The sequence below is a fragment of the Fusarium phalaenopsidis genome, assembly GCF_050370095.1.
Source record: "Fusarium phalaenopsidis strain FUZ10S chromosome Unknown contig_32332, whole genome shotgun sequence".
In the NCBI taxonomy this organism is placed as follows: Eukaryota; Fungi; Ascomycota; class Sordariomycetes; order Hypocreales; family Nectriaceae; genus Fusarium; species Fusarium phalaenopsidis.
In genome coordinates, this window is record NW_028145391.1 from 829,098 (window position 1) to 849,938 (window position 20,841).

A 20,841-nucleotide genomic window follows, 5' to 3' on the forward strand; every position below is an offset into this window, starting at 1 on the left:
GGAGGAAGAAACGGCTGGAGAGGGGAGGATCGCAACCCAGAAGTCAACGATGCCAGGCAAAGAAATGACGTCCCTCTTCCACGAGTCGGGTCAGTGGAAAAACCAAAATCCCAGCTCCAGCAAAAGCTCTTAGCTCCGCTCCGGGAGCTCCGACGTTATTCCGCTAAGCAAGGCAGGAGCTCCGGGTGCGTGTGTGTGTGCTCTTTCCCGTGGCGTGAAAGGTGGCATGTGTGGCTGTGCAAATGGCGGGGCTTGTCACTCTTATCGGGGAGATTCCCTCCCTTTACCACCCACCGCCGCTGTCTGTTGCTCCCTGCCCCGCGTTCCCATGTCTTGGACCGAAAGTTCATAGCCCAATATCAACCACCACTACAACAACGTCACCCCCACGAAGCGATCTCCCCCTTCCACCTCCTTTTCTTTTTGGTTTGTTAAAAGGGTTAGTTTGTGTACGGAGGAGAGAGATACGTCACAATGGCTGCCAAGGTTCCTCGCAACTTTCGCCTGCTGGAGGAGCTGGAGAAGGGTGAGAAGGGTCTCGGCGCCGAGGCCTGCAGTTACGGTCTTGAGGATCCCGAGGATCTTCTCATGAGCAACTGGAACGGCACCATCCTCGGTCCCCCTCATGTAGGTTCTTATTACAGACCGCCGTGTCGCTTACAGATGATGAGGCAGCTCAGCTAATATGCTGGCAGTCCGTCCACGAGAACCGCATCTACAGCGTCAAGATGCACTGCGGCCCCGAGTACCCTGACCTCCCCCCCACGATCCAGTTCGTCAGCCAGGTCAACCTGCCCTGCGTCAACCCAACCAACGGTGTCGTCGATCCTAGCCAGCTGCCCTGCCTGGCCCAGTGGAAGCGGGAGAACACTATGGAGACGATCCTCATTGAACTGCGACGGTACGGGAGACCAGACATGGCGCCAGGGAGTCACAACTGACATGAACCAGATACATGGCCTCTTCCCACAACAAGAAGATCCCCCAGCCTCCCGAGGGCTCTACCTACTCGTAAACCATTCACCACGTAACAAAGGTGTCGAAATTTCAAGATGAATCTTATCCATTTGGAGAACAAGGAGCCAGCTGCCCCTCTCCTCGCTATTCTGCGGTATTCGAGAACGTTATGCGACTATCGCGAATTACAATATGATACACAAACTTCCACCCAGAATGCCCCCCTTTCAGTCATATTACAGTCCCGTACCTATCCGTCTTGTTTCGCTTTTCGTCACATTCGTCAAAAGAAATTGCTACCGCTCCGCTCCGTCCTTGAGGACCAATCCCACGTCCAATGAACTCGTTGTTTCAGGCGACTCGAAGCAGTCGTCATTTTGTAGAGGTGGTTTAGAATAGAATAGTTCAGTATCCAGGGGATAGTTCGTCGCAGTCGGGCATAGTCGTCAAGAGAAACTCCATCCACCAGATGCTCCCATAGCAAGGAGCAGTCCACAATGATGGTTCGCCTACTGCTCCGGAAAGAACCCAGTTGAGGTATCCTGAAAGAAACAAATCTTAAGGAAATCATCGCCGACAAAGGAAATGTTGTATGTATGTGCGTGCGATCATGGCTGTGATCGAGGTATCCAGGAATACTCCGGTTTCTAAAATGCGTTGAATCAAGAAAAGAAAGGAAAGTGTTGTAGAACGTATCGTCGTCCGCTGGGGACGTGTGAAATTAGTCCTCGTAACCCCATCGCGCAGGGCCAACTGCGCTCAACCGAGCTGTCTTCTTGTTGACTGTTGGCCGACGGGGAACAGCCGAGAGGGCATCGGGGGAGATGGGGCTATCGGGGCGAGGCACGCCGACCTCGAGAGTATCGGCCTGTCGGTTGGGGCTTTGCTGGGACCGGCTGGGTCGGCGCTTGCTGCTGGTTTGACTGTTCTTTCGGTCACTGTGACGACGCTGCTTGGCGTATAGGATGACCTCAGATACAATCTCTGAGCCCTCGGACTCGTTCTCATACTCATAAAAGTCGCTCAGGTCGGGACTTGGCTCAGCTTCATCGATCGAGTGCTCCGCGGCAAGGGGGGAATCGAGGTAGAGGAGAATGCGCTCGTGCTGGTGGTGGTCCTTATGAGGCTTAGGTGCAGCCTTTTTCATGGATAGTTGAGGAGCCGCAGGAGGGGCTCGGGTCTCTTTTACGCTCATCGGCTTGGCCGTGGGCTGTGTCTGGTTGGCGCTATGGCTTAGGTCGAGGACGGTGGTACCATCTGCAGTAACGGTTGTCTTGTCCTTGCAAGTAGGAGGAGCAGGGAAGTCAAAGTCAAAAGAAGACTCAGTGATGGTGGCCTCGGAAGGCTTTGATTGATGACCTTTGGGTGCGAGCTTCTCGTTCCGGGCGCCTTCGTCCATCTCATTGAGGAACGTCTCACGCATGATCTGCCTCTTGTGACGGAGAGCAGCCAGAAGCATCTCCTCCTGGCGGGTGACGGCCATGAAGCGGTTATGGCTTCCGTGACCATCGATAGAAGAGTGAGCGGAACGGATATAAAAGTCGACTGAGCTGGGGCTCAAAGGAGGCGTCGGTTGGTCGGGGTTGGTTGTTGTCGAGTCGCGGGGGACATACTTCCGCGCAGGGAGAATGTCAACCTCAGCCTCTGGCTCGGTTTCTGAAGATTCCACCTCCTTCTCTGGCTCTGAATCTGTAGTTTCCAAAGGCCCTTGAGCAGTGTGCAGGGCGACAGCCTTGGCCTGCTGCAGGCCGTAACCAGGCTTGCTCTGCCATGTCATGGTCGTGTTTGCCGACGAGTTGGATTGCATGCTTGACACACGAGAGGGTGATTGACCAGCGGTTCCCTCCTGGATGGTGTTTGTAGAGCTTCCAGATAATGAGCTTGACCGAGGGCTGACAGCGGGAGGCCGGTGATGTCCATTCGGGATGGTCAAGTAGTTGTTTGTGGCCGCAAAGCTGGTTCGCTTGCTTGACCTGCTCGACCTGCTCAATCGTCTTGAGCTGTTGTCGGCACTCTCGGATGTCCGAGATGTAGCTGGCCTATAGTCAATAGATGATCCTGCGTCAGAGTGCGCATACTCAGGCACGGAGGCAGCGCCCTTGCTCGATGAGTCCATATACTCGTCCTCCTCAGAGTCTGATGAAAGTGAGAGGACGCTCTTCTCCTGAAGATCCGACTCCTGGAAACTCCTATCGGTGCGTTTCGATGCCTTTGACGTGCGCGTGTGCCTACTGGACACGCTGGCAGCGCAATCGGTTGGTGAAGATTGGCCAGGCTTACTCGCCAGGATGGCCTGCGGCGTCTGGGGCAAATGGCGCTTGGCATATTGTGAGACGATTTGCTCATCATGGTGTGCCGGCGGTGCAGCATGATGCCCTTGCTTGGCATGGGTAGTTGTCGGCTTGGGTTGAGGTTCCGCCTGCTTCGGCTTCTCCGGGGGTTCCTCCATCTCATGCAACTCTTCATCCATAACCTGGCGGAACGACATTTGTTCATAATGCTCATACAGATTAGGCAGTCCGTTTAGATGACCATGTCCTCGGCGGTTGCTGTCACCCGTCGCAGGTCGGTTTATCGTAGGTCGGTTTGTCTCAGGTCGATTCGTCTCCGAATGTAATGACCTCAGACTCTCCTTTGTGGGCCGTTTTGACAATTTCCCTCTTAATGAGGGCGTGCTCAACGGTGACAGAACGGAAGGCGACCTGACGACTTGGTCGGGGCCAAGAATAGGGCCCTCCCAAGCTTGGTTCTCATTCTTCTTGTTCCGAGACCGGCCCATAAGGTGAGACAGGTCCAGCTTAGCGGGCTTCTTCCTTCTCGACTTTGAATTTTCCAGCGCATGGTCCATATCCAGCATCCTCTGCGCCTTTGGGGGGAGACCCTTGGCCATGGCTGAATTCGACGTCTGCTGGGAGATGGACAGAGGCTGCTTGGACTTGTCATACCACGAGTGAAGGGTAGAAGACGACTGCCGTTTCCTGAGGATGCTCGTCATGTCCGAGACTCCGTCATCGTCGTAATCGTCGGTGGGCACTCCATTATTCCTGAACTGCCGGGGCACAATCTCCGACTCATCTCCCCATTCGCGACCACCACCGCGCTGATGCCTCGCCGACGATGCATATGTCGGAGTATCAGAAGTATCAGTGGCAGCGACACTGACCTTGGAGCCAGAAAAGTCTTCCCACTGGTGAGGAGCATCGATGTTGAGAGCAGTCGCGCCGAGGATCTTTTGGGCCTTGCTCATAGGCGGGGCGGTGACAGTCACCTTTGGCGGCTGCTTCTTGCGGCCGTGAAAAGTAAACTTGGCCATGATTTCTCACGGGTGCCCTCTTATTTTTCCGTCCCCAGGTTGGATCGTCAGGTTCCCCCCGGGGATTCTACTGTTAGCGCAAAGTCGACGGCACGGAGAGCAACATGTGCGGAGGAGCGGTGTCGATGTTGATGGTGAAGTTGCTGAAGCGGAGGTCTTGACTAGGTGGTCAAGTGATCGGTTCGGTATTCGTCTCAGATGCTGCAATTATCGGTCGTATACTGTCGGGTCGTCTTTGTCCTTCAAATGTCGGCTCATGGGCGTGGCATTTCGATATAACCTGGGCAAGTTCAAGTCGAGGATGGGTGTCTGATATGCAGCAGAGTACCCTCACGCCTCATCCAACACTCCTCTGTTCCTCAGCAAGAGCGATCGACGACGACCAGGACCGCGGGATCGGGCAAAGGATTGGAGGGGGAACTTGGGGAACAAGACGAACGAGCACGTCGAGATAAAAAGGGACGATTGTCCAAGCCAAGCAAGGTGGATAGGATGGAAGTGAAGTGGGCTTGCTCTGCTTGGGGGAGGGACATGGACATGGGCTGGGGTGTGAGCTGCATAGACACTAGGAGGACAAGGAAGGTACGGAGGGCGTGCAGGTGCGGGCAGGCACAGACAAGGATGGAGACGTCCTCTCCCTCTGTTATGGATGGATGGGTTTTTCCTCATCCAAATCAATCCCGGCCGCAATCTGCCAATCCCGCCCGAGCGATCAGGCTAAGCAAAAGAGCTCCTCTCCACCTGCACGCAAGAGAGGGCAAATGAGATCTAGCCGAACTTGAACGGGCTGGCAGAAGCATCCATCGACTGAGGAATGCGTCGACGGCGAGCTGCAGAACAACGCTCCTGCAGGAAGCAAGCAGGAAAGAAAGCAAGCAGACGCAGGTGAGAAACGTTCCGGCAGCGCGACGATTTGCCGTCGGGAAAAAGAAGCAAAAAGCGTCAGAAGAAAAAGAAAAACAAAGAAAAAGTAACTTCTATTTGTTGGGTCCAGACGATTTGATGGCTTTTGGTGGTGGCGGTAGACGAAACTGGATCATCCACGGCACTCATTGGAGCAAATCACACACACTCTCTCTCACATCAAAGATGAGCAGCATGAACACCACGCGCACGGTAGTCGAGAGCTAAACCACTTGCTGTCCCCCCCGCCATCATTTCCATGGCACTGAGTCTGGTCCGGGGCCAAGCCAAAGTCAAAAAGAGTCATGGCTTGCCAAGGGGCGTGTCCAAGCAGAGGTCAGGTTACCTGTCTAGGCCTGGACTGGCAAGTCGGTGTAATTTGCTTCGTCGTATGGCGGTGCCAGGAGGTCTAACCATTCGTGGGATTTGCGTGGTATCGTACCTTGCAGAGAAGCCTTCCATTACTGTTCCATCTCTCCGGGGTCGCGTCACGGCCAAATCCAAATCTGACGAGTCTTGAACTTGATCTCTTGCATACGAGTTTAATCAGTCAATTCAGCTGTCACCCTCCCTCTCTTCATTCCTAACATGCTCTCCCCTTCTCCCTCAATCCTTCTCTTCAGCGCAGCAGGGATGCGGTTTAGGCTAGATTGTGTTGATGGTGACGGTGGTGAGCCATGGATGTCCAGTCCAGGGGCCCGGAGACGGCGACAAGACATGGACGACGCGGGCGACACGACACGGGGTGAGTCCAGTGCGGGTCCGGTGGGTGCAGGTGATGGTGCCCCGAGAGGAAGACCCCTGCAGTAGAGGATCTGCTCCCCGCCCCCTGGACGCAGGGCGCTGAAGACTGCTGAAGACTTCTGCGAGGCTTGCCCGCTGAAGAAGGTCTTGGATGCTCAAGAGGTCTGTGTTGTGCGCACGCAACAGTATGGAAATGATTCAGCTGCCGCCTTGTCCGAGCGTGTGGACGAGGCGGCGACCTGCGATGCCATGTGTCCAGGGGGAAAGGTTCAGGAACAAGATTGCTCGGCAACTCAAAATCACCGACAGTCAGGGATCGTGGCGGTCAGTCGTTGCTTCTTGCTCAGATCTGGCGACGATCTCTCCCTCGTCAGGCTGTTCTTCTCGCATCCTCTCAGAGGTCTGCCACCTCCGCCATGATCCCAGCTAGATCGCCAATGACAAACCAGGGGGGTGGAAATGGAATTGCTTCTGTGGCCAGCTTGGCTCTCGACCGGCTCGACGCCAATTCCAGCGTGGTGGGAAAGGCAGACGCCCAGCCGACCAGCTTGCCCCCCCTTGTGCTTGACCTGAAGCACAACGGAGAGGCGGTCGGTCGGTGGAAGGACGAGAAGCGAGCGTCGGCCACCCACGGAGCTGAGTAAGAGTCCCCATCCCATGGCACCACAGATGGATGGTACGGATGGTATGCAGATGACGGACTCTTCGCGCTTGGCTAGTCCGACCCTACTAGCCAGAGAGAGTCCCTCTCTGGTGGACATTTCGGCTACTGGCGATGTCACGGTGTAATATGGCATATCCCCCGGATCTCCATGTCAAGAGAGCACGAGGTCGGGTCCCTCCCGAGGGGGCATGGTATGGCATGGGCATCAGGGGGAATGATTGACATGACAAGCTGTCAGTTGAGTCTTGTCCCTTCCCTGCTCTGACGGAACAGCCGCAGATTGATTCGTGATAACTGATGGTGATATGGGCGAGACAAGACATGGAATACGGGAACCCCTTCCTCCACGTGCACCGCTCGATTGTGTTGGTTTCAGCTGCATGTTCCAACCCGTTTCCACAGGCCGCATGGGTTTCCATTCCAGAAGGACAGCTTCGCCTCTCGCCTGATCCATCCAGCGAGCGAGCGCTGGGCTCGGCCGAGGTTGCGCGCCGTGCGTTTGGATGGCGCGGCACGGGACGGAGAGCCTCACTTTTTTACGCCGGGTGTTTTGTAGACGCTGCAAAATTGCAGGTAGACCTTGAAAGAGTGATAATCAATAATCAATCTCTTTCAATCTATCCGAAAAGGTAGTCGTTTGTGTTTGTTAACTTGTGTCGATCTCCCACGATGCCACCTCACGGTCCATGTCTGTTGGCTCCCCCCGGATGCGGATGCGGAGATGCAGAGCAATTGTCTATCACCAACCCAACAGCTGGACTCTCATCCTTGGCGACAATCATCCGAAGCTCATCGGATCCCCTCTGCAAGTCATAAACCCAACATCCAATCCAATACAGCACATCCTCATTTGCCTCATGTCAAATCCCATGCTGCCCACGTTGTCCATTGACTTTAGTACGATCTTCGCCCTTCCTTGGCTTCGTGTTCACCCCCGCTTAGAGCCACGCGGCGACGCTATCACCAGCGCCAGCGCTAATAGACTAGAATAAGCCGGCGGGCTCTTGGTAGAACCCGCGAACTCGGTTCCGTCGTCTGTCCAATTCATCCATCATGGTCATCAACTTCGCTCCTCAAATGCCCCTGCCCAGAGTGCGCATGACTCGTCTCTTCAAGTGCTTTCGCCCCCGGTCTCATCGCGGAGATTTCATCTGCGGTGAAGACGGTCCCTCGTACATCATCATCACCACGAACTGCCTCTACCCGCAGCTCTGGGTGATCCTTCGGCCTGGGATTTGTCCGTCGAGTGAGTTATGTATCCGTAGTTTTCGCCCCATGTCCTCCCTACATATCCACCGTCCGTCATGACGCCTGCCGGGCCAGGGGTAATAATCCTAGGCTCCTCGTGCTTTCCGTTCGCTTCAAGGACGCAAACGCAGACGGCCATGGTTGCCATGCCTCGCCATGCCATGCTGACCCCGTGCCGTGCCTGTCAATCAGTGTCTGGGTCTCTCGCCTGACGTGATCTGATTCAAAAGACAACGGTCCCATCCAGCCTTGTAGGCACTTGCGGTGGCCCTTGCTGCTAGCGATTCATGCAAGGCCAGACTATTGAACCAGCGGGCACAGTTAATACCCTCTACTCGACGTCTCGTACGATGGTCGACAGCCAACGAAATTAACAAGCCCGGTGTCACAACCCGTCTTCCGCCTCCCGTTAATGTCGTGAGTGCCTGTCGGCAATCGTTAGATTTCAGCCTCCATGTGCGGCGGTTGCAATTGTCTAGGAAAAAGCAAGGAGCCTCCGCGGCCCCGGACTCCGAAGAAGCACACAGCAACCAGCACAAGCACACGCCCCTGGAGGCCCCCAACGACGTCACCGCAGGACCCTTGATCGCCTGTGTTTGAGAGAGTGGCTTGAAATGTCAGTTGTATCCAGCTGTCGTGGTTTCAGGTAATTATCCGCACTGTAACTGGGCTCATTATTCTGACTCTCCCCCCTTTGTGCACATGGATCCGACACATCACAAAACAGTCCTTTTGACAATATCCCGCTGACAGGTTTTTTTTGTTTTTTTTTTCCTTCGCTCATGCACGTACAGGCTTCCAATGTAACCCTGCCTGCCACCAGAAGCATCTCGCCCAATGTCTCTCAGCCTCCTGCAACTGCAAGGTTGAGGCGTTTCCGAAGCTGTAAGGGAATCTGCGTTGGGGATATATTGCGCAGATCGCGAGAACCTCTCGACCGACTCTTTTTCATCTCGTCCCTTCACAGAATGTTGCTCGAACACATGCCTAGGGATGAAATTGATTATCATCTCTTATCCACAGCGGCTTGCGGTCGCAACCAACAGTGACATCTCGCATGCATTCACCTTTCTTCTTTGACTATCCTGCCCCGACCTCACCCGCCAATATTGCCGACGTTTGCTTTTCCTCATGACTCTCGGTTGCTCCCTTCGACCCGCGTGCGTCTCGTGATTCTGGGTCGAGCCCGCTTCTTGGCTCGTCTCGCTTGAGGGTCTTTTGCTACCACGGTTGATCGGCGCGGGGCAGTAACTTGAACGGCTTTGATCCTCCGCGGTTGCGCACCTAGGCAATTGCTCCGTGTCTGGTGTTTGTCCCGAGTCGGGGTGTGTTTGGGGTTGAGACATGTTATCTGCGCAGCTTCGTGGCTAAATGCACCGGTAGCAAACTAACTATGACGATGGATATCTACCTAGCAAGGCCGGGCAATGACGTTAATGCTCTCGGCGGATCGGTTCGGGTAGACGTCGCTATCTCGATACTGTAGATCCTGGATGGCTTTATATTGCTGTGTTACATGGCGACGTGCTTAACGAACCTCGCCAATCAAGAGGAACGTTACATGGTAATACAACGACTAAGCGCTATAATGTACTAATAAGAGTGTCCGTATTAATATCTTTTGGTTTTATTACAATACCTAGTCTTCAAATAAGGCTCGCATCGAGATGCTACCGTGATCATCGAGCTCCTGTCTCGGCTACCGATCATCTCTTGGCGACTATCAAACCCGTTGATATGAACCTCAACTGGGCGTTTCTTTGTTTCTTTCTCGTTTCTAAATAAACAAAACAACTGAAAACCAAAGCTTATGGTAGCGAAACTTAGTCAAGTAGTATTCCCTGGGGCAATCCTGTTTCATATTCGGACTTCACCCTTGACACCATCTCCATTTTTGGCCCCGAATTCCATGATCTCCATTCCCAGAAAGTGACCATGATCTACCGCCAGAGAAGAGCCAGCATTCTCAGTAAAACCCAAGGACGGGCTACAAGGTTCGCCAAGCACCATTTAGCAAAGCCCAATTAGCACACAGGCGCCATCCTAAGTAACTCTCATCTCTCTAGTCTCTAAAACAAAGTTAGCAACTATCAACTCTCGCAAGAGCACTATCTCAACATGCCAGAAAATGTTAATTAATCCAGCCTTGGCTCAGTCATGGAAGCCAGAGGCTTCGTAGCTGTTGACCTCTGGATTCTCAGCGCCTCTAGGCGGAATGAGCTTGTTAGCAGAATCAAGCTCAAGCTCCTCCCCAGCATCATCTCCAAGCGACTCAATGACGTCCGCATATCCTTCAAAGATTATGTTGTTCATAACCATAGTATGTGTCTTCTTCTGAACCATGTCCTTGTCGTTCTGGACTTGAAGGGCCTAATGAACCATGGATCTTCTTGTATGCCCTATGTACAACGAAGACAACAGAAAGGATTAACTTGACTTAATAACAAGTAAACCAAGAGAATAAACTATAAAATAATAATCAAATCATTTTATAATGTTATCATGTCATTTCTATGAATCATCTTACATTCTTTAGGTAAAAGTCTGATCTTCTTTTGCGCTCCCTGCGGACGGTTAACTTCCGCTTCAGGGTGGTTTGTCGCTCAGTCTTCTCGCCGAGGGTGGTCACACCTCTTACGATTTTGACAAGGGCGGCAAGAGCCTCAAAAGGGATAGCCTTGGGGTTTCCTCTGTTTCGTCATCATCTTCCTCGTCAGATGCTTCCTCAGTTGTAGGGTCTGGGATATCCAAGAAGGCTTTCAGTCGGAAGTGGGGATCGCAGAGTTCTTTGTTGTCATGTTCGAGGTTGTGAGGATGTACATCGACGATGTTGAACCAAGGAACAAGAGAGTTCACTAGCAAATAGAGTGGTGGAACTGGTAACTGGGGCGCCTGGGGGAAACCAGGTGGTAAGAGAAGCAGGGCGATACCTAGGTGTTGGAGCACGCGAGGGTGGGAAGAAAGGACAACTTGCCACGAAAACTGAAATCACTATCCTGCGCCTCTTAGGGCAGGGGGTGAGCCAGGAAGATCTCGCGATCGTGCTGTGTTTGTGGGATATCTTGAGTCGCGTGATGCTTGCGGGATGGTGGAGGTGGAGGTTAAGGAGAGTAGGAACTTCGCACCCGAGGAAAATCTTAAAACAGAGGAGCAACTTAGACAGAACTGGGTCATGTTTGCTAGAAAAAACCCTACTCGTGCTATGATTGTTTGACGTAGAGCATCTAAGCTTTGGATCGCAAACGACAACTCACTAAAGCTAGCCCTCCTCGCAGGCGCAAAGATAAACCAATATCTTCCGATCTCTTACCCAAATTATAAGGATTGGCTCACCTTGGCTCCTAGAAGCAGAAACTTGGAGCCTACCGAGAAAGCGGCGACTAAAACTCGAAAGAGAAAGGCTACTACCTCTGCTGCTACCCCCAAGGTTGATTGCGAAACTGATGACGCTGCCTCGGACGAGGGCGAAGAGGAAGGCGACGGAGGTGACTCTTCTGATAAGTTACGTGAAATGCCCAGATTGAATCCCAAAGCTAACAAGGTTTTTAGGAATAAAGACTAACTTCCGCTCCTCCAAGGACAGCTCTACTATCGTGGAGGGAGACTGGATGGCTGTGGATGTGAATGTCGAGGTGGCCATGGACAAGTAAAGGGGACTGCCATGGATGAGGATGACAAGGCAATTATAGCTGAGTAGACGACTCAACCATTAAGGATGGCTAGATGGCTATGGGAAGTCTTGCTAATCGGAATTTTTTGAAAAGTGAGAAGGGGTTGAAAACATGGGGCCAGAGTCATGAGCATCAAGTTGTGCCTGGTATGAAACCACAAGCTTTTCACAACTCATATTAGAACAACCTCTTGCCATGTATCTATATTCCCCTCGATTGGCTCTAATATTTTCACTATAGGCATTACAAATTGTCTTCTATGTCCTTGAGATTCAAGTGTAGAAAAGTATGAATCCCGCGCCATAGCTTCTTCTAGCGTTCTCAGTCTTAGCCAGAGTAGGGGTTAAAGCAGGAATACGTCGCAGAACATCCACATATCACGGAAACAAAGACATTTTCAATATTCTCAGTCAATAACCGATAATCATATTGCATATTGCTAATCCAAATGTACAGCAAATCTAGGCCTGCAGGTCGCAGAGACCAATTACCAAATACGCTCCCAGCAGCGCTTCCAGAATGGCATGGCAGCCAGCTCGCGGCGGTAGTTCTCCTCGATGCCGCCCTCCTCCCAGTGCTTGCACTCCTCGTCGATCTCCTTCTTTCCGCTGACGAGATCGGCCGTCTCGGGGTTGGCAAACTTGGTCTTCTTGAAGACCTTCCAGAAGACGAACAGGATAGCAGCGTAGGCGTGGCAGAAGTAGCTGGTGATGAAACCCTGCGTGCTCCAGGGCTCAAACTTGTCGAAGCCGATGAAGATGAGGGCAACGGTACCCAGGAAGAGGCCGAGGTAGGCGGCCCAGGGGTTCCAGGGGGCAACGTAGTGGAGAGCAGAGTCGTCGAGGCCCTGAGCCTTGCGGGCGCGGTACCAGCCGACAAAGACGATGATCATCATGGTGTAGGTGGCGATGAGACCGGTGGTGGTGAGGTCGACGAACCAGAAGAAGACGGTAACGGAGGATTCGCCGGCGACGAGGAAGGTGATGCAGCTGATGACGCTGACAGTGATGACGCAGTAGATGGGGACACCGGCCTTGGTGCACTTCATGAGGATCGCAGGGGCCTGGCCATCGCGGGCAAGACCGTAGAGGGTTCGGGATGAGGAGTAGAGGTAAGCGTTACCGCAAGAGAGACCGGAGGTGAGGATCAGGAAGTTGATAAGATCGGGGAGACCGGTGATGCCAAGGTTCTCAACTACAGGTTGGTTAGCATTGTTCCGGTCATGCTTTCAATAGCTTTACTCACTTCCAATAACCCAGGGAGAGGCAGCAGCACCTGCAGCGCTGCTCTCAATGGCACCAAGCAGGCGAGTATCCTCAGAGCTGCAGATGACACCAACAGCCAGAACACCAAAGACGTAGAAACCAACGAGTCGGTAGAAGATGAGCTTGGCAACTCGGGGGATGGTTCGTCGAGGGTTCTGGATCTCACCAGACGAGAGAGAGATCATATCGGGGCCGGCAATGGTGAAACCAGCGTATAGGATAACCTTCCACCAACCGCAGAAGCGTCCGAGATCGCCCTCGGCGTGGTAGGCCTTCATGGCCTTGCCACCACCCCAGTAACGGAATCCATAAGCGTCCTTCTTAGGGTTTCCACCGCACATGGTGATGAGGGTGATGAAGAGGAGACCGAACAGGAGAAGGACCTTGAGCGAGGCCATGATGAACTCGGCTTCACCGTAGTACCTGGGGTCTGGTTAGAACTTCTGGGGCAGCATCAAGCTTCGAAGGCACTTACTTGACAGCAACAACGTTAAGAAGGACGCAGACAACCATGGCCATAGCAACCCAAGCAGCGGGGTTAATATCAGGGACCCAGTACTGCATAAGTGTCGCTACAGCACTGTATTCGACACAGACCAGCATCAGACCAGCATAGAAGTAAGTCCATCCCATAGCGAAACCTATGGTTGTTAGCCTGATACTTTAGTGATAGTTGGTCGTGAACTTACCGAGAGCAGGGTCGACGAAACGGGCAGCAAGTTCAAAGATAGATCCACGGATAGGAAGATAGGCGCACATCTCAGCCACGCACAGGTTGCAAGGCCAGACGAAGCAGACACCCCAGATGAGGTAACCGAGCAGGACAGACAGAGGACCGGCTGAGGACAGGACACCGCCGATACCGACGAAAAGACCTGTACCGATGGAGCCACCGATGGCCATGAGCTGGACGTGACGAGGAGAGAGACCACGGACAGTTCGACCATATTGCTCGTCGACGTGGTTTCCATCGAGAAGGATGCCAGGAGCAGTGTCAGAGACGTTGGGGGCCTCTCCGCCCTTGGCCTCGGGGTCTGTTGGAATACCCATGATGACTGAGGTTTCAAAGACTGGATATGATACAACTCCTCAAGACTTGAAAGGTAAGGTGGAAGGATCAATGTCAAGCGAGGACACCGGCTTGGTGATGGCTAAAACCTTGGAGGGGAGGGGAGATGGCTTCCTTATGTATGCATGCAGGTTGAGCGGCATGGTGCGAGGGAGCAAGACTCGATGGATCATCATAACCGGCCCTCGGATTTCACCTCTAGCCTGGCCTGTCCTGCGTCAGCGAACTGAACCAACCCATCCCCATCCAAGTACCGGGTCCCTTGAAACTGGGTGCATATCCGTACTATGGGGGAGGGATCGGTGACTGACATGACCCACGACTACACCGGGTGGTGCCATGATAAGCCAATTGCGGAGGCGAACCGGGGCCCTGGACAGAAGGGGACTCTCAAAATCCATCAGGGACAGAGGTGAGCGGCGGCGGCCATACCCAGGTGAGAGAGAGAAGCAGAGCCGGGCCGGTCCCGACAAAGTAGCTCAAGGCCTTGTACAACCTCATGTGGGGGAAAGCGGGACATGACTCGGCTGGTCGGGGATCAGCCCAAGCCTGGGAGGCGCAACCTTAGATACAGGACAGGTTGAGTCTGTTTCCGTGGTGGTGGTGTAGGAGGGAAGCTAAGGTTTGGCTGCCGCTAGAAGTGCCAAGACAGGCGAGACCAGGGTGGGTTCTCCAGGATGGATTGGATTTCTCTCCGTTGAAACCAGACCAGGATCCCTGCTCTTTTACTTTGATTATGTACATACGTAGGTAGGTAGTTAAGGGTTTTATTGATCTCCAACTACAGAGTAAAGCCTCGTCTGGTTGGCCGCGTCGACTTCGAGTCCATGGCCGATTGGGAATAGAGTCATTAATCTCGACCGGACCGCGATATTTTTTGAGTGATCCAGCCTTGCCGGGCGGCAGCTTACTCTCTTGTTCGTCATGTCAAACAGGCCAGAACGCCACAGCAGCGATATCGATCCATCACGTCTCGATGAGAGGCTGCTTGCTTGCTGCCATGACCCTGGCATAAGCCACCTGACCAATTTTGACCGCCCTGGCGTACAGCATCAGCTGTAAGGTTTGTGGAGAAGCAAAGCAAATACATGCTCATGAACCTGAGGCTCTACAACATGTTTTCTTCAATTTGTTACAACACCACGCAGGCCGTGGAGTGAATAGCGGGCGCATCTCAAATGTCTAGTAAAACTGTTCAGTCAACGGATCGCAGATAAACCACCGATATCACAAAAGACGGCGATCCCACTGGCCGTTTCTAACGGAGTGGAGCTCTAGCTCCCACTCGGTTGCCTCATCTCCACGACTCCGAAGCGCGGTGCGTACGGTACTCCACCATCCCTGTCGATATCTCAATGGTGGGGAGACGGCAGGGCCTCCTTGCCAGAGATAGGCACTTTCCCCGGGCGTGGGTCGGTGGGTTGATTTTCCCTTCTGCCAGTTCGTTCGTCTGTCCTGGCATGGCAGGTCTGGGAGAAATCCACTCGCAAGATACAGATCAGATCAGAGGCTATCTTGACGCGGTGCGTGCTGCTGCTGCCTCGAGCGTCTGTCAACTGTGACGCTTAGAACCCAAATGAGGTACCCGCAATTTAGCCAGAGGGATCATCGCTTCACGAGCCCGTCTAAGAAACTACAGGCGGTCGTGCCCGTCACCACAGCATCACAACACCAGGGGCTGGCTGCAGGGGGGCTTACAGCTCCGTCTCTCCAACCGCTTGCAGGGGGGAACAAAGATGGGATCCACGGCTCCGAGCCAGTGCCAGTGGTTTTCTGCAACGGCTCCGAGTTGGTTATTCCCTTCCACGGGCCGAGCGAAACCTTGATCCTGTTGATGCCCGAGTCAACTCACTCTCTGACGGCTCCGACAAGTTTGGTCTCTTCCTCTCCCACGGGCTCCGGTATGGCCTCATAAATATCAGCCTTTTTACAAGGCCCCCAGAAAGTCTCACCATCAGAGCTCCCATCTCCAACTCATCTCTTCGCATATGCCGGTGGGGAAAGTCGTCAAGGCCTCGAACTGTCTTGGTTCGTCGCTCGCGCCGAGTCTCACCCAGTTCATGCCCGATGTGGAGGCGGACGAGTAGCTGGCTTGGCTACCTACCCGGTCTACGAAGCAAAGCGCGGCTACATGTACTTGGCCACGAGGCACCAGGAGCAGGACGAGAGGAGAGAGGAGAGGAGAAATGCGGGGAAAAGTCACTTCCAGTTAAGCATGGATTTAAGCGTGGCAGTGGCAAGTGGGACTTTGTCGGACAGCGACCGATTAAACAGTCATGGTCATTACGTACGTGACGATATTCCCAGCTGGAGCCCTTTTTTTCAGCAAAACACTCAGCGCACACACAACACACAATAAAACACAAGCAGGGCAAAAGTCAGGTGTCGTAACATGGTCGACATGAACCCCCTGCTTAGAAATGGGGAGACAGGGCCGAATGGCTTTCCCCTCTCCTTATCGCCCCCCTTTCCCCAATCCATCGCCCTCCGATACCGCGTTCCACTTGGAGAATTACGCCCTAGAGAGATAACAACAGGCGCAGAGAGGGAAAGCGCGCTCTCAAACCCAGGTAGCGATAGGCGCCCCCCTCACGAACGATAGGAGAATGTGGGCTTGTTACCCCAAATCTGCGCCTTCTCCAAATCGAAGCTTGCCGTTGCATTCACCTTGGCCTTCACCTAGGTAACAAACGTGAATAGCTTCTTTTCCCCCCAGAAAAACGCCCAGATCTCTCTCCGCAAAAGATCTCCGTCCTTCTCCAGAAAACAAGGTAAAATCTCTCCAGTTTATTTCTCCAGACTCCAGATTCTCCTCATCAATCCTTTACCTCGGGTCTCGCGGGGCCCCACGAACAGTCTTGCCATTCCCAGGCGCCAAAACGTAATGGATACTACAAAAGTCGCGCTGTGGACGTGCCGTGTTGAGGGGCCCGGGGACGACTCGGGAGGCGAGAAGAGACGGACGGCGAGACATATGGAGCCCATTGCCAGCACGGGGACTTGTTGTGGATAGCCGGGGTAACGGCTGAGTTGAGGGCCCATTCTTTTTCTTTCAATTTTTTTCACCACGCTTTCAAAACCATGAATCGCAGTCAATATTCAAGGTGACCGTCTCGGGTTCTCTGGAATTACCGGCCACCGGCATTTGCTCCCTGGTGAGCCAAATCGAACCAGCCCACCGCTACTCTACGCCACGCGCATGTACGGAAGCTCTCATCAGCCGCTGTGAATGGACGAGCACGTCTTCTAGAAAGAGACTCAAGACCCCCCGGCAGAGGGTGACCTGCATCCGAAGGACTGAGCTAGTGTGTGAGTGGGGAAAAGGTTGATGTCACCCTTGTCGAGATAGAGTCAAGGGCCAGAGTTTGACCATCCATTAGCTCGTCTATGGTCGTATCTTACCGCTGCCTACCACGTCCTGGCTTCGGCAGTGCCTGACATAAAGTCGCCCTGTCCTTCCTATTCCTCTCGTCGACCGGCCCGGTCCTGTACCTGGGCCATCATCCATATCAAACATGTTCCTCAGGCCGATCCACACCCCCGGATATCAATTCCATCTTGGCATTTTTTCTGCGCCAAGCACCATGAGGATTGCTTCAGGGAACCGCTGACCAACTCATGTCGGAGCCGTTAATTCCTCGTGTAATTAACCCCCCTCCAGCTCCCATGTCTGCCGTTGCCAAGACTTTGATGCTCAACGGTAGCCAACGAGACTCAGGCCAGTCTCGTTGTCCCCGAATGCCATCAGACACGGTCGTACGGATGTGGCACGGGTCATTCAGGGTCCTTGAAGTTTGTATGAGCTGACTTGATGCGATTCTTGGCTGGGCTGGGATTTCGGTTTATGCTTCGGTACCGACTTGTTATTGATGCTCGCAGTTTACTCTAGGTAGTTCATGACATGTACAATGACCCAACATCAACGCCCATCAATACTGCAATAGAAACAGAGCCTCGCTCATCATTCAGACTAGAGTCGTAATTCAGTCCCATGCGCAACTCCAAAGGATGTGCAAAAACACCCACGCCGCGTAATGTCACCTTTGCTCCCCGCAATCCCACCGTCAAGATCCCACCCCTTTTCGATTTACCACGATGCCACGCGGCGATGCGTATGATTCCCATCCTGGACAAACGGTGTGCCATCGGGCTGTCACACCTCTTCCAGTTCCAAACTCCCGGGTTCCCGGGATCTAATTCAATCCACCTCGATTAAGCTCAGGTGCAGATGTCGGTCCAGACGCCGACCAGCCCTTGGCCGCCCTAGAGATATCGCGTCTTAAGCCATTCCTCATCTCGTAGTCCCAGGTTCAGCCCGTTCTGTGTCCACCATCGTCGAACCGGGCTCTGGTCTCCGATGCTGTCCTCGAGTGCCTCTTCAATGTTGCACGTTCGGAACTCGACCTGCTGCCTACGTCCCTCCATCCCTTGGAGCTCTCCGTGAGCAAACTTGCGCCACCATTCGAGCACCGCTAGGTGTTGATATATGGTAGGCGGTACCAGCACCTCGGCGTCGTAGACGAGCTTGTCGTCGCCTTTGAGTCGTCTCCACGTCTCCAAAACGTCCACCTGTCCCCAGCGGCTAGCCATCTTGGCAACGCTATCACCATGCGCCGCGGGGATACCCGACGCGTCCCACCACCGTAGCACATCAGCTTGCCCATATTGTGTTGCCCATAAGAGTGACCGGCCCGGTCGTAAAACGACCTTGTCGTCTTGCGCCGCGGCATCGCGCCACCATTCGAGCACAAGGAGATGCCCACTCCCGCTAGCTTGCTCCAGAGCTGACTCTGTATATCGCATCGACAGTCCGGATCGCCGCCACCACCAGTCCAGCACACGAACATGCCCGTTCTTGGAGGCGCCGTCCACGGCTTCTGCGTCATAGATATGCCGTTCTCTGAACCATCTGCTCTGTTTCCAATAGTCCAACACATCGGTGCGAGGATAGTAGGCCGAGGCCTTGGTCGGCAGCGTCGTTCCGTCAAACGCCTTGAAGAGATCCGGTCTGTTGGCTTCCATATACGCCAGCACGTCGATAAGACCAAACTTGATGACCAGTTTGATAACCAACGCCGAGATGTCGTGGAATTCCGGCGGAGATTGCGATATCTTCTTACATATCGCTGCCGAGTTGCATGTTAGGACGGTCCACTCGAGCTCGTGCTCGTAGACCTTCAAGGGGTCGGCTGGGTCCTTGGGCCGGCTCGTCCATGTCGGAGGCATCGGAAGGTTCGTGTACATGCCCAAGGCCTTTGCCAGTTCCCAATCTCCCGCGTAGTCGAGGATAATAGTCCATATCTCTGGCGGCAACTTTGACTGAACTCTCACGTCCACATCAGCCACCATGGCCATTCCTGTCGCAATCTCGACGTCTCGGCCCAGTCCTAGCAAGTCTGCTTGGTTCTTGATGATGCCTAGCACCTCGTTGAAGCCGTTCCAGTTCGGCACTCGCTTCGGATTCGGTGTCCCTTCGTAATGCCACAATATCGGGGCTACCACACGTATCCAGTTCCATTTCCGATGTATCTTGTTAAGATGCTTCTTCGTCATCGGGTTCGACCACATGTGGGTGCTCATGCCGGGCACCAATACGATATTCTTTTGCGTATCCCATCCTCGAAGCACTTCGCCGAGGAACGTATCTGTAACGCCTGCCAGCATCTTGGCGATACTGTCCGCATCTAGCGGCACGCAGACCATCAGATCTGCCCATTCCACAAGTTCAAACGCTTGTTGTCGGTAAAATTCGACGTCATCCGCTCGGTCGCCCATTCCTAGCGCTAAACTCCGGTTCTGCATGACGATGATTGTTTGGGTCAACCGCGGCACCACATCGTCGACAATGGCGCGGGCTTCGATCTGGGGGTTCTTGGAGAGTCGCACAACGAGCGCTTGCGCCCAGGACGTATCGCGGGGTCCAGTCGCCGCGACGAGCAGACGGAGCTTGCGGTTGCGAGCCATATCGTGGAGGGACGAGGGGGGCGCGGGGCTCAGCCGTGGCGAGAGCAGTCGCGGCGAAAAGGAATGATGTGCCATGCTGGATGATGACCCTGATCCCACATGGTTTGAACCATGCGCAGGGCGAGGCGGGCAAGCGGTGAGGTGACTCGGAGGAGGAGGACTTTGACGGGGCATCAAATCGCTGGTTCAGAATTCGGATCGTAGTAGTTGGCCGTCAGATGTTGCAATGATGGCTTCGATGTCTGGGGGCAAATCGAGGTCGTCAGTTGAGCCTTGTTGGTTGGGCAGATGATGTTCAGGCGGCGGCGAATTGGACTACCGAAGCTGATCCATTTTTCCTTGATATCCCGGCGAGTTTCCGGTGCAAGCCGGAATGGAGGGGCAGGCTGCGGTGGACAGGAATTTTACCAGAAAGCTGGTAAAATGGATAAAACTAAAACGCGAATAATGAGAGAAGAGAGTATTTGGGTGGATAATCGTAAAATATTTCGATATTGGATCTTAAGTCGGTCAGTTGCCTTTTTCACTTCCCCGCGGATCTCATTGAATAAGCCAAGATGACGTCGCCATGATTGGAAGGTCAGGCATGACTTGTAGACGGCAGAAGCAGATGCAACGCAATTGAAAAATCTAGAATCCAATCAAAATGATCATAATGACCTCTACCATTCCTGTTTTCCCCAGATTAAGTTACGGCTCTGTCCGGAAGCTAGTTAATCCCATCGACAGGTTGATCCGGATTTGCCAGTCCAGGTGACTGTCCAGAGGCGATGGCGATAGCGTGTTGCTCCACAACCTAAAACCCGTGATGGAAAAGTTTGATCTCTTTGTTGACATCCCTACATCCAATCCATGTTAGTCATACATATCCTCGGCTTCATCTTGCTCAAAATCCCTGCTTTTTACGGAATTCTTCTTGGGCGTTGATCACCAGCCTGAATCACATACCAGCTCCCTGTCAACCAACCCGTGCAGCCCAGCCCAAGCCAGCCATCCCGCCATCCATCCTCCTCAGCTCCCCGCGCATATTTATCGCCGCCAAA

At 53.6% G+C, this 20,841-nt stretch overlaps 5 protein-coding genes across 5 annotated transcripts; 2 read left to right on the forward strand and 3 right to left on the reverse strand.

Annotated features, from left to right (window-relative positions):
• Positions 1-474: 474 nt before the first annotated feature.
• Positions 475-1,015, forward strand: LRP88_13258 (E2 ubiquitin-conjugating protein MMS2; the record flags this gene model as incomplete). The annotated part of the gene is made up of 3 exons (XM_083249633.1): positions 475-627; positions 696-901; positions 952-1,015. 3 exons carry the CDS (start codon positions 475-477, stop codon positions 1,013-1,015), a joined length of 423 nt encoding a protein of 140 aa, XP_083093967.1.
• A 663-nt stretch (positions 1,016-1,678) lies between these two features.
• Positions 1,679-4,270, reverse strand: LRP88_13259 (uncharacterized protein; the record flags this gene model as incomplete). Its single annotated transcript, XM_083249634.1, has 1 exon — positions 1,679-4,270. The coding sequence occupies one exon, from the start codon at positions 4,268-4,270 to the stop codon at positions 1,679-1,681; it is 2,592 nt and encodes an 863-aa protein (XP_083093968.1).
• A 6,914-nt stretch (positions 4,271-11,184) lies between these two features.
• Positions 11,185-11,479, forward strand: LRP88_13260 (uncharacterized protein; the record flags this gene model as incomplete). The annotated part of the gene is made up of 2 exons (XM_083249635.1): positions 11,185-11,314; positions 11,379-11,479. 2 exons carry the CDS (start codon positions 11,185-11,187, stop codon positions 11,477-11,479), a joined length of 231 nt encoding a protein of 76 aa, XP_083093969.1.
• A 508-nt stretch (positions 11,480-11,987) lies between these two features.
• LRP88_13261 (amino acid permease/ SLC12A domain-containing protein) lies at positions 11,988-13,815 on the reverse strand (the record flags this gene model as incomplete). Its single annotated transcript, XM_083249636.1, has 5 exons — positions 11,988-12,694; positions 12,746-13,188; positions 13,241-13,420; positions 13,471-13,524; positions 13,595-13,815. The coding sequence occupies 5 exons, from the start codon at positions 13,813-13,815 to the stop codon at positions 11,988-11,990; spliced, it is 1,605 nt and encodes a 534-aa protein (XP_083093970.1).
• Positions 13,816-18,097: 4,282 nt separating this feature from the next.
• On the reverse strand, positions 18,098-19,798 carry LRP88_13262 (uncharacterized protein; the record flags this gene model as incomplete). Its single annotated transcript, XM_083249637.1, has 1 exon — positions 18,098-19,798. The coding sequence occupies one exon, from the start codon at positions 19,796-19,798 to the stop codon at positions 18,098-18,100; it is 1,701 nt and encodes a 566-aa protein (XP_083093971.1).
• Positions 19,799-20,841: the final 1,043 nt, after the last annotated feature.